At 55.3% G+C, this 11,959-nt stretch overlaps 1 protein-coding gene across 7 annotated transcripts in view; it reads left to right on the forward strand.

The window, feature by feature from the left end:
* Positions 1 to 11,959, forward strand: part of SS18L1 (SS18L1 subunit of BAF chromatin remodeling complex) — a 39,126-nt gene that overhangs the window by 17,987 nt on the left and 9,180 nt on the right. For all 7 annotated transcript variants that reach the window (XM_017881160.1, XM_017881162.1, XM_017881161.1 and 4 more), the window contains 5 exons: positions 162 to 306; positions 1,483 to 1,662; positions 2,907 to 3,071; positions 3,561 to 3,662; positions 4,802 to 4,894. In XM_017881160.1, the coding sequence (XP_017736649.1) occupies positions 162 to 306; positions 1,483 to 1,662; positions 2,907 to 3,071; positions 3,561 to 3,662; positions 4,802 to 4,894 (685 nt within the window). The remainder of the gene's footprint in view (positions 1 to 161; positions 307 to 1,482; positions 1,663 to 2,906; positions 3,072 to 3,560; positions 3,663 to 4,801; positions 4,895 to 11,959) is intronic.

Below are 11,959 nucleotides of genomic sequence, written 5' to 3' on the forward strand. Positions count from 1 at the left end.
CGGTCACCTGGCTGTGACGATGGCTGTTGATTACGAACATGGGCCAGGTGGCCATGACATGTGGCAGCAAATCTCAGGCGCCCTCTCATCCCTGGCCTGGCTTGTGGAGGTCGCTCTCCGTGAATTAACCGTTTTCCCTCAAAACTTCCTGTTGCCTGCAGCCGCCCACGCAGAACATGAACCTGGGCCCTGGAGCCCTGACTCAGAGTGGCTCCAGCCAGGGCCTGCACTCCCAGGGCAGCCTGAGTGACGCCATCAGCACCGGCCTGCCACCCTCCTCCCTCCTGCAGGGCCAGATTGGCAACGGTGAGTGCGGTGGGCGGGGAGGGCATTCCTGGTCACAAGGCCACCAAGGCAGCACTTGGGCAGGCAGCTGCCATGGTGGGGCACCCCACCCGTCACAGGGCTGGGCATGGGGACCCACTCTTCCTGGGGTAGCCACAGGTCAGCTGCCATCGCCCAGGCTCAGGGCCGCAGCAAGCTTGCCATGCGGCTGGGATGAGCCCTTGCTCCAGATCGCCTGCTCTTTCTGACACTGTCATATTCCATTCATTTCAAATGCAAGTTGCTGGGTTCCAGGTAGATTGTGTAATAAGAATGGAATGCTCCTGTCTTTGAATTAAGAGGCATGAGTAACATTTGGAGACTATTAATAGTAATATAACAGGCTGGGCATGGTGGCTCAGACCTTTAATCCCAACCCTTTGTAAGGCCTAAACCAGCAGATTGCTTGAGGCCAGGAGTTTGAGACCAGCCTGGGCAATATGGCAAAACCTCGTCTCTATAAAAAATAAAAATATTAGCTGGGTGTGATGGTGCCCACTCGTGGTCCAAACTGCTTAATATTTGGGAGGCCGAGGAGGGAGGGTCACTTGAGCTTGGGAGGGTGAGGCTGAAGTGAGCCGTGTTCATGCCACTGCCCTGCAGCCTGGGTGACAGAGCCGGACCCTGTCTCAGAAAATAACAAAATAACAACAAATAAACGGTGCATCCTGTACTTTGTTAGCATGTATGCTTCTCTCCTTTCTTTTTTTTTTTTTGTTTTGAGACAGAGTCTCGCTCTAGTCGGCCAGGCTAGAGTGCAATGGGCATGATCTTGGCTCTCTGCAACCTTCGCCTCCTGGGTTAAAGCATTCTCCTGCCTCAGCCTCCCGAGTAGCTGGGATTATAGGCACCTGCCACCACACCTGGCTAATTTTTTTGTATTTTTAGTAGAGACGGGCTTTCACCATGTTGTCCAGGCTGGTTTCGAACTCTTGACCTCAGGTGATCCACCCACCTCAGCCTCCCAGAGTGCTGGGATTACAGGCATGAGCCACTGCACCAGGCCACTTACTTCTTTTTTAGTCACTTAATCATTAATAGTGATGTTGATAGAATCTCTTCCCAAAATCATTTGAAGGGAAATTGGGGCGTCTTCACCTTCAGAAGTGGTGACCTGGCTCCCCAGCGCCTGACACCACTCGCTGCTCCCCCTGCCAGGGCCGAGCCATGTGTCCATGCAGCAGACAGCACCTAACACGCTGCCCACCACCTCCATGAGCATCTCGGGGCCCGGCTACAGCCACGCGGGGCCCGCCTCACAGGGCGTCCCCATGCAGGGGCAAGGCACCATCGGCAACTACGTGTCTCGGACCAACATCAACATGCAGTCCAACCCAGGTACCGCCTCTGCCTTTGCAACCCCGGGGGCCCTGGGCCTGCCTCCAAGACCCTTGACACATGCATGTTGGATATGTGGTCCCCGGGGAGCTGCCCTCTTGCTGGGTGCTGGGGGAGAGGGGCCCGTGAATCAGGGCTGGCCGCAGCCTCGGAGAGCTTCCGGAGGGACGGGCACCGGCGGGTGCACAGCCAACCCCTCCTGTCCCCCAGCTTTGCGAGGGGTTGGGGTGTTTCCCATGGAGTCTCAGGGAATGCTTCAGGGAGTGGGGGCCGCCGGCCTTGCGTCTGGACAGAGCCCTGGGCTCTCAGAGGTGGGGTAGAGCTGTTCCCCAGGGAGGGAACAGCCTGGCTAGAGGCACCTCAGTGGAGAAGACAAGGGGCCGGAAGCGCTGGGCCAGAGGCCCCAGCCTTTCTGCAGGGCCGCAGGAGCCCGAGAGTGGGGCCATCCGCCATGGTGGCCACGTGGGGTGTTGGGCAGTTGAGAAGCAGCAGGTCCCCGTCGCGTTCCACGAGCATCGGCCCCGGTCGCGTTTCGTGGGCGTCGGTCCTGGTTGAGTTTCTTGAGTGTTGGAGACACATGGACTTCAGAAGCTTAGTGCCAAAAAAGGGTGCCGAGGACCTCCTTAGGATTTTCTCACAATAACTGAATATTAAGCATTTGTTTTGGACATACTGACTCAAATAAAATGCATGATTAAAATGGATTTCACCTGTTTGTTTTTACTTTTTTGATGTGGTTACTAGAAACTTTAAGAAGTGTGGCTCGTGTCATTTCTGTTGGACGGGGCTTCGCTAGGGGCTTCTGAGCAGGGGACATGTTCGACAGGCCAACGTGAAGGGCCGCGAGGTTGCACAGGTGCTAAGGAGGGGACAGTGTGACCCCTGAGGCCAGCTCGAGGGACCAGGGAGAATAGGACTCGAGCCACAGCGCAAGTGGGATTGTCACGGGAGCTGTGTGTCCGAGGAGAGGTGGAAAGGTGGTGGTCGGCTGTGGAAGCCACTGGATCTTCCTACCCAGGGGCTCTCCCTGTTTTCTGCACGTCGGCACATTTTCAAATAGTCGGTGTGAGCAGTGGGTCTAAGCATACAGAGCGTCAGTGCAGGCCTTTCAGGGGAGGGTGACGTTCTCGTGCGGAGCACAGGAAAATAACGAGGAACCTGCCCGGGTGCAGGAGGTAGTTGCGTGTGGGAGGGAGGGAGGGAGGCTTCCCGGGGTAATGTGGGGCCTCTGTCCTGTCATGCAGTCTCCATGATGCAGCAGCAGGCGGCCACGTCGCACTACAGCTCGGCTCAGGGCGGCAGCCAGCACTACCAGGGCCAGTCGTCCATCGCCATGATGGGGCAGGGCAGCCAGGGGAGCAGCATGATGGGGCAGCGGCCTATGGCGCCCTACCGGCCCTCCCAGCAAGGTAACGCCCGGCCAGGCCAGGTCTCAGGCACAGCTGACCGCCCCAGGTGGTGAAGTGCCAGCTGTGTGTGCTTGTCTGCAGGGAGCCTGGGGGAGTAAGGCTTGGGGCCTTGGTGGGGACACTGGGGGTAAGGGCTGGGGTATGGCTCGCAGAGGGTCTCCTGTCCCCGAGGAGTCAGGGTTGGGGGCAGGGGCGGCAGTTGTCATTAAGAGTGTCACAGGCTGGGCTCATGCCTGTAGTCCCAGCACTTTGAGAGGCCGAGGTGGGCAGATCACCTGAGGCCAGGTGTTCGAGACCAACCTGGCCACATGGTGAAACCTTGTCTCTCCTAAAAATACAAAAAATAAGTTGGATATGGTGACAGCGTGGGGTGTTCTCCTGGGGTGAGTGAGGCCACTTAGCGAGGCCTTGGCTTCCCCAGCGAGCGAGGAGGTCCTCCAAGGGAGGAGGGTGCGGCCCGTACTGGTGCTGAATGTGGTTCCCCTGCAGGCTCTTCCCAGCAGTACCTGGGCCAGGAGGAGTACTATGGCGAGCAGTACAGCCACAGCCAGGGCGCCGGAGAGCCCATGGGCCAGCAGTACTACCCCGACGGTGAGCACTGGCGGTGGCCTGACCCCGCCCAGGACAGCAGAGCAGCTGCAGGGGCAAGGAGGGCAAGGAGGGTGTGGCCACTGCAGTGCGTCCCCAGTCGCTCTAGCTCAGGCCTGGGCTACAGGCAGAGCGGCCAGATGCCCTGCAGGAGCGAGGCGAGGCAGGGCACAGGGTGAGCTGGACTGGCAGTGGTGCCTGGCCTCTGCAGAGAGAAGCTGAGGCACACACCGCTGCGCTCGCCTCCACGCAGCCTCGCCTCTTCTTCTTGAAAGGATGTGGGAGTTGGAGGTGGAGAATTGCAGCCCCCAGCTGTAGATAGGTGGAAATGTTCAAGAAGAAGCCTCCCAGCTTCCCAGAGAATGCCCTGAAGGTGACGGCTCCACCTGCAGCACCCCCTCCTGCCCCTTCTCATCTCTGCATTTTACATTAGTCACCTTTCAGTCTTTCATAGCCCCAGGGCTTGTGGAGGGGATACTGAAAGTGGCTTGGCTGAGCACACTGGTTCACACCTGTCATTCTGGCACTTCGGGAGGCTGAGGCAGGAGGATCGCTTCAGCCCAGGAGGCAGAAGCTGCATTGAGCCATGATTGCGCCACTGCACTCCGGCCTTGGTGACAGAGCAAGACCCTGTCTCTAAAGTGAAAATAACAATAAAATAAAGTGGTCTTAAAGGCTTGGTTGATCCCTGGGAGGCATCCAGGCAGGGAGCTGGCCTCAGCCAGCAAGGGGCAGGTGCACAGGCAGGTGGGCACGTGGCAGCAGGGCAAGCCACCTTGCAACGAAGGCCTCGGTGAGGGTTGGACACCCCTGCCTGTGTCCTCCCAGGAGCTAGCAGTGGGGAGGAGAAGGCGGTCGGGTCACTAGCGTGGCCGTGTGGTGGGCACTGAGAGCACTGATCCTCTGCATAAATCCCCAGGTAGCTTCACAGTCGCCCCAAGAAGGAGGCATTGATGTCTGCGTTTCAGTGAGGAGGCCGAGGCTTAGGAGATTGGGGCATGGTCTCAGGGGACACGGGTCCTGCTGGCTCTGGGTGCCTCCCTGGCCCAACAGCATCTCCCCAGCCTGGGTCTCAGTTGCTTCCTCCGGGACCTGTCCAGTGCGCAGCTTCTGCTGACTGTCGCCGTCTCCGTTTCACACAGGCCACGGCGATTATGCCTACCAGCAGTCATCCTACACAGAGCAGAGCTACGACCGGTCATTCGAGGAGTCCGCACAGCACTACTACGAGGGGGGTAAGGAGAACAGCCGCGTGCTGGGCTCGAGTGTAAGCGCCACACGCAGCAGAGTTAAGAGGCTGCACCCTTAGGAGCACGCAGTGCCTGCCTCCAGTGAGTTCCCTTAAATCCCAGCCGCAGTGCCATGGGGGAGACTGTGTGTTCAGGAACTGGAGATTCAGGCTGTGTCGGGAGCCCCGCTTGCCTTATGTGTGTGTTCGTGAGACAGGAAAGGATTCAGCCGGCCATGCTGGGGTTGGGGGCACAGACTCTGTTATTGGGTCCGGCCAGGGAGCGTGGGGCCTGCGAGCCACTCTCAGGGCTTCCTCAGCCAGAGGCCAGCAGTGGCTGCGTTGGGTGTGGCCTTGCGCTTCTTCAGACACCTGCAGGCCAGGAAATACACACCTGTGGCTTGGGGCTTGCTGCCCTTCGTGGCGGTCCTGGGCAGTGCTGCGCTGGGGGCTGTGTGTCGGGTGGACTTGCCCCTTTCTGTGGTGTCTGTGTCTCCACCCTGGCTGCCCTGAAACCCCAATAGAACGTCCCGGAATGTGGAGTTGGGAAGAGGTACACACAGCCAGTTCCAACCCCACCCCGGGATAAAGGTGGCCCCCAGAGAAGAGTCGATGATCGCCTGCGGGATTGCACAACCTCGTCTGGGAGGGAAGGTGGGCCTGCAGTGCCTGGGGTGAGGTGCCTGGTGGCTGCTGACACTGACCGGCAGGCAGCAGTGGCTGAGGCCTTCCCGCTGCAGGGCTGCGATTTATCAAGAGGTAACAGTGTCAGTGAGGCTTCACCAGGTACACAAAGCAGGCGGGCTCTAAACAGCTACAGATTTCCTTGTTTGGGTTACTTCTTAAAGAATTAGATGTGTAAAAGTTTTGCTTCTGAGCTTACACATCTCAGCCTGCTGTGAAGAAATAAAACACACAAGTGTAGGCACATATAGAAACATCACTGTGTACGCTACGAGTGCCTACATTTAAATGTCAGTTACACCTTCATAAACCTGGGGGAACAAGAAGTACATGAATACGTAATGGAAGTTTAAAAGAAGAAAGCCTGGATGCAGTGACTCATACCTGTAATCCCAGCACTTTAGGAGGCCAAGGCAGGTGGATCACTTGAGGCCAGGAATTTGAGACCAGCCTGACCAACATGGCAAGACCCCATCTCTGCTAAAAAATACAAATATTAGCTGGCCGTGTGATGGTGCATGCCTGTGGTCCCAGTTACTGAGGCAGAGGTGGGAGAATCGCTTAAACCTGGGAGGCGGAAGTTGCAGTGAGCCGAGATCGCGCCACTGCACTCCAGCCTCACGACACAATAAGACACTGTCACCGAAAAAAAGAAATTGGCCGGGCGCCGTGGCTCACACCTGTAATCCCAGCACTTTGGGACGCCGAGGTGGGCGGATCACCTGAGGTCAGGAGTTTGATACCAGCTTGGCCAACATGGTGAAACCCCCTGTCTCTACTAAAAATACAAAAATTAGTTGGACACGGTAGCATGTGCCTGTAATTCCAGCTGCTCGGGAGGCTGAGGCAGAAGAATCACTTGAACCCAGGAGGTGTAGGTTGCAGTGAGTCGAGATCACGCCACTGCACTCCAGCCTGGGCAACAAAAGTGAAACTCTGTCTCAAAAAAAATAAAAGTAAATAAAGAAATGGCCAGGCATGGTGACTTATGCCTGTAATCCCAGCACTTTGGGAGGCCAATGCAGGAAGATTGCTTGAGCTCAGGAGTTTGAGGCCAGCATGGGCAACATGGCAAAACCCTGTCTCTCCTGAAAAAAAAAACAAAAAGTTAGCCGGGCGTGGTGGCGGGTACCTGTAATCCCAGCTACTCAGGAGGCTGAGGTGGGAGAATTGCTTGAAAGAGGCAGAGGTTGCAGTGAGTTGAGATTGTGCCATAGCACTGCAGCCTGGGTGACCGAGCCAGACCCTATCTCAAAAAAAACAATGCCAAGAGGCCATCTTCTGGCATATTGGCTGCAGTGGTGCCTCCATAAGCCCTGGGAGCCGGCAGGATCTCTGCCATCATGGGCCTGGCCCTGTCCCTTCCAGCTGGGGCACAGGGTTCAGCCTTGTCCATGGCGAGGCGTCCACATGCATCTGCCCAAGGCTGACACACTTTATCCCAAAAACAAACATAGGATGTGCTGCTCAGCCTTGTAATGTCTGATGTAGCTTTTTTTTTTTTTTTTTTTTTTTTTAAAGAGACAGGGTCTTGCCTTGTCACCTAGGCTGGAGTGCAGTAGCATGATCGTGGCACACTGCAGCCTTGAAATCCCAGGCTCAAGTGATCCTCCTGCTTCAGCCTCTCGAATTGCTGGGACTACAGGGAGGGCCCCCCCGGGCTTGTTTTTTTTTTTTTTTTTTTTTTTTTTTTTTGTAGAGATAAGGTCTCACCATGTTGCCCAGGCTGGTTTTGAACTCCTGGGCTCAAGTGCCATCTCATCCTCCTACAGTGGGGGGCTCCAGCTGTGCACCGTCGTGCCTGGCTGATATGTACTTCTGTAGCTTGTCGTGGGTTACATACTCTTGCTTTCCATCATTGATGAGAAATTTGCTAAAAAGCTTAGTAACCTCTTAAGAACAGAAAGAGAGACGGCGTGGTTTCCTCCTTGATTTAGAAGCATTTTATTCCATCTGCTTGTTGATTAGACTCTGACACGAGGAGTACACATGTGTAGGTGACACTTTACCATACAGCAGGTGGAACTGTGAAGTCTTGCAGGGGTGAGAGGCCTGGGGCTGCTTTGCTTTGAAGAGACTGGTGGACATGTCATAGCCACCTTCAAACACAGTTGTGGCCCATGGTGCAGTGGAGAGGCTGGGGGAGACGTTAGGAGGAATGGGTCAAAGGTACCATAAAGAACTTTCCAGGCTGGGTACAGTGGCTCCCACCTGTGATCCCAGCATCAGGCCGGGTGCGGTGGCTCCCATGTGTGATCCCAGCATTGTAGGGGCCAAGGCAGAGGATCACGTGAGCCTGAGAGGTTGAGACCAGCCTAGGCAACATAGTAAGACCCCCTCTCTACTAAAAATCAAAAACATTAGCCAGGTGTGGTAGCATGCGCCTGTTGTCCCAGCTACTTGGGAGTCTGAGGCAGGAGCATAGCTTGAGCCCGGGAGGTCGAGGCTGCAGTTAACTATGATCACACCACTGCGCTCCAGCCTTGGCAACAGAATAAAAAGAATTTTCCAACTTTGAGTCATCCCACAGCAGGATGAGTGGGACAGGCTGGTGCTGGAATTGTTCTGGTGATGGCATCAGTTAGGAGCCTGCAGAATCTGATAAAACAAGAGCGTGCTCATGTGCAGGGCACCAGTAATAGGAGGGGACCAGAGTGGAGCCGACCAAACCAGGAGGGGACAGCGGAGGCCATGGGGTCACTCGTGCTGGGCAGGAGCGTCGGGATGTGGTGCTCGGTGGGGGAGGGGCCAGGTGAGGGGTGCGAGTTCCACACTTGTATCACAGTGAGGTTTGCAGTGGCGCAGACTGGACAGAGCCCAGCCCCTCGCGACCTGGCATCTGGGCGTCATTGCCGCTAGGAGAGACCGCCCATGAGCTGCAAAAGCCAGGTATGGAGCTGGGTGTGTGGGATGTGCCTCTGTGAAAATGCAGGCAAGATGAGACTGTACCTTTGCACACACACACACTCACACCATCAGCCAATGGGCAAACACCAACACAGCCAACAGAAATGCTTATGGGTAGGAGATGGGGTTAGGGCTCAGGCAGTCCAGAGCAGGGGTGGAAGTGGCCACCTTCCCAGCACCTCTTGAAGGTATGGGTCTGTATCTGTTTACCTTTGAATCATGGAGATGTATTGGCAGCTTCAGAAGTTAAATTAAACATCACTGGGGCCGGGCACAGTGGCTCGGGCCTATCATCTCAGTGCTTTGGGAGGCTGAGGTGGGTGGATCACTTGAGGTCAGGAGTTCAAGACCAGCATGGCCAACATGGTGAAACCCCGTCTCTACCAAAAATATAAAAATTAGCGGGGCATGGTGGCACATGTCTGTAATTCCAGCTACTTGTGAGGCTGAGGGATGAGAATCACTTGAACCCAGGAGGCAGAGGTTGCAGTGAGCCAAAATGACGCAACTGCACTCTAGCCTAGGGCAGCAGAGCGAGACTCCATCTCAAAAAAGGAACATCGTTGGCTGTCACAGAAACTGAAAGGACCTCACTTCAGGGCTGTCCACACCATCCACGCCTCCTGGAGTCCCGAGCATGGCTGGCGTGTCGTGTGCATTTCTCAGGCTCTCGCCAGGTGGTGACCAGCGTGTCCCAGGAGTGGACGACAGGGTGGTGTGACCGGGGCCTGCGGGACACATCTTCCCCAGGCAGCGCTCAGGCCTCCTTGGCTGCATCCTCGTGTGGATCACTGTGTTTTTAGGTGACACGGCTTTGAGCGTCGTTCACTTGTTCCTCGTGGCCGATTGCTCCTTCTGTGCCCTGGCCTCTTGTTTCACGGATGCGCCAGGCTGCCCGGCACCTTCCCACGGATGCGCCAGGCTGCCCGGCACCTTCCCACGGATGCGCCAGGCTGCCCGGCACCTTCTCACGGGCACCTTGCAGAATGCCAGAGGGTTCTTAGAATAGAGAAAGAAAAGAGCCGGGCGCGGTGGCCCACGCCTGTAATCCCAGCACTTTGGGAGGCCGAGACGGGCGGATCACAAGGTCAGGAGATCGAGACCATCCTGGCTAACCCAGTGAAACCCCGTCTCTACTAAAAATACAAAAAAATTAGCCGGGCGTGGTAGTGGGCGCCTGCAGTCCCACCTACTCAGGAGGCTGAGGCAGGAGAATGGCATGAACCCTGGAGGTGGAGCTTGCATTGAGCCGAGATCGCTCCACTGCACTCCAGCCTGGGTGACAGCGAGACTCCGTCTCGAAAAGAAAAGAAGGAACCCTGGAGTACTTGCTGGTTATGGAAGGCCCCACATCTGCCCGCCCCGTTGCCTGGGCTCCCCGCCGGCCCTGCAGATTTCATGAAACACGTCTGAAAACAGCGAAGGCCTTTTCTACAGAAGTTGTGCCCCCTTTCCCTGTAGAGTTATCTCAGCAGCCCCCTTTCTTAGGGGATAGGGCGGCTGCTGCCAGTTCACACTGGATCACTTGAGTACCCACTGGGGTGTGAGAGCCAGGCCTGGTCCCTGTGTGCTGGGGCTGGTTGTTCTGAGCTGGTACTCACACTGCTGTTGCATACCTGCTGTGTGCCAGGGCAAAGCTGGCCCGTGTCCTACAAACTGACTCCTTTATTTATTTATTTATTTATTTATTTATTTATGAGATGGAGTCTCTATCGCCCAGGAGTGCAGTGGCTCGAGCTCCACTCACTGCAACCTCCTCCTCCTGGGTTCACACCATTCTCCTGCTTCAGCCTCCCAAGTAGCTGGGACTACAGGCGCCCACCACCACGCCTGGCTAATTTTTTGTATTTTTAGTAGAGACAGGGTTTCACCATGTTAGCCAGGATGGTCTCGATCTCCTGACCTTGTGATCCGTCTGCCTTGGCCTCCCAAAGTGCTGGGATTACAGGCGTGAGCCACCGCACCCAGCCGAAAACTGGCTCCTTTATTATGTAAAGAATAAAGTGGACTATAAAACATGAGAATATGCAGGCTGACTCTGACACCCTTGAAAACCCACCCACCATGTCTCAGACGGCTTTCGTGGGGGCAGGATAAAGGACAGTGGCCTTAAGCCTTCTCCCGTGATGGTGGCAGCTCGTTTGCTGGCTGTTACTGGAACTGCCCCTGGATTTTGAGGAAGGCGTGGAAGTTCAGGACTCAAGATATTTCCTGGATAGAGAATAACTGGAAAGGCTCAAGTAAGTTTTTCTAAAGCTCTCGCCTTAGGAGGAGTTCAGTCTGGAATAAGAGCATGTGTTAGTTTTGTCAACCCATCTAACTACAGATTGAATTACCCTGATAGGTTTTTAAGCCATTCCAATGTGCATTATCTCAATAAAGCTGTTATTTAAAAAAATACTAGATTGCAGTTTTAAAATACTTAAATTTTATAGCTTCTAAAAAAGGAAAGTTATTTCCAACCAGAAAAGTGAAGTAGAAAAATGAATTCTTTGCATGGAGCATGGTGATTTATGCCTGTGATCCCAGCACTTTGGGAGGCTGAGGCGAGGGGATCACAAGGTCAGGAGATTGAGACCATCCTGGCTAACACAGTGAAACCCCATCTCTACTAAAAATACAAAAAATTAGCCTGGCGTTGTGGCTAGGCGTTGTGGGTGTGGTGGTGGGGGCCTGTAGTCTCAGCTACTCAGGAGCCTGAGGCAGGAGAATGGCGCGAACCCGGGGGGCGGAACTTGCACTGAGCCGAGATCGCACCACTGCACTCCAGCCTGGGCGACCCAGTGAGACTGTCTCAAAAAAAAAAAGGTTATCTGGGCACACTGGCACACACTGTAGTCCTAGCTATTTGGGAGACTGAAGTGAGCGGAACACTTGAGCCAGGGAGATGGAGGCTGCAGTGAGCTCTGATTGCACCACTGCACTCCAGCCTGGGTGCCAGAAGGAGGCCCTGTCTCTGAAAAAAGAAGAAAAAAAAATTGTATGTGCAAAGACCCTATGTCCAAATAAGGTCCTGTTCACAGGCACTTGCAGTTAGGACTTCAGCGTCTCTCTGGGGAGCAGTTCGCCCTGCGGCGCTGGCGTTCATCTCTGGCTTAGTCACCGCGTTAGGCGTTTTGTTTCTTAGCTTTCCATGTGTATTTCTATAAGAAAAATGGGCCGGGCGCGGTGGCTCACGCCTGTAATCCCAGCACTTTGGGAGGCCGAGGCGAGTGGATCACGAGGTCAGGAGATCGAGACCATCCTGGCCAACACGGTGAAACCCTGTCTCTACTAAAATACAAAAAAATTAGCCGGGCGTGGTGGCGGGCGCCTGCAGTCGCAGCTACTCGGGAGGCTGAGGCAGGAGAATGGCGTGAACCCGGGAGGCGGAGCTTGCAGTGAGCTGGGATCGCACCACCGCACTCCAGCCTGGGCGACAGAACAAGACTCCATCTCAAAAAAAAAAAAAAAAAAAAAATAGGGGAAGGGGAAAAAAAAG

Source organism: Rhinopithecus bieti, unplaced genomic scaffold (assembly GCF_001698545.2).
Source record: "Rhinopithecus bieti isolate Rb0 unplaced genomic scaffold, ASM169854v2 scaffold_12573, whole genome shotgun sequence".
NCBI lineage: Eukaryota > Metazoa > Chordata > Mammalia > Primates > Cercopithecidae > Rhinopithecus > Rhinopithecus bieti.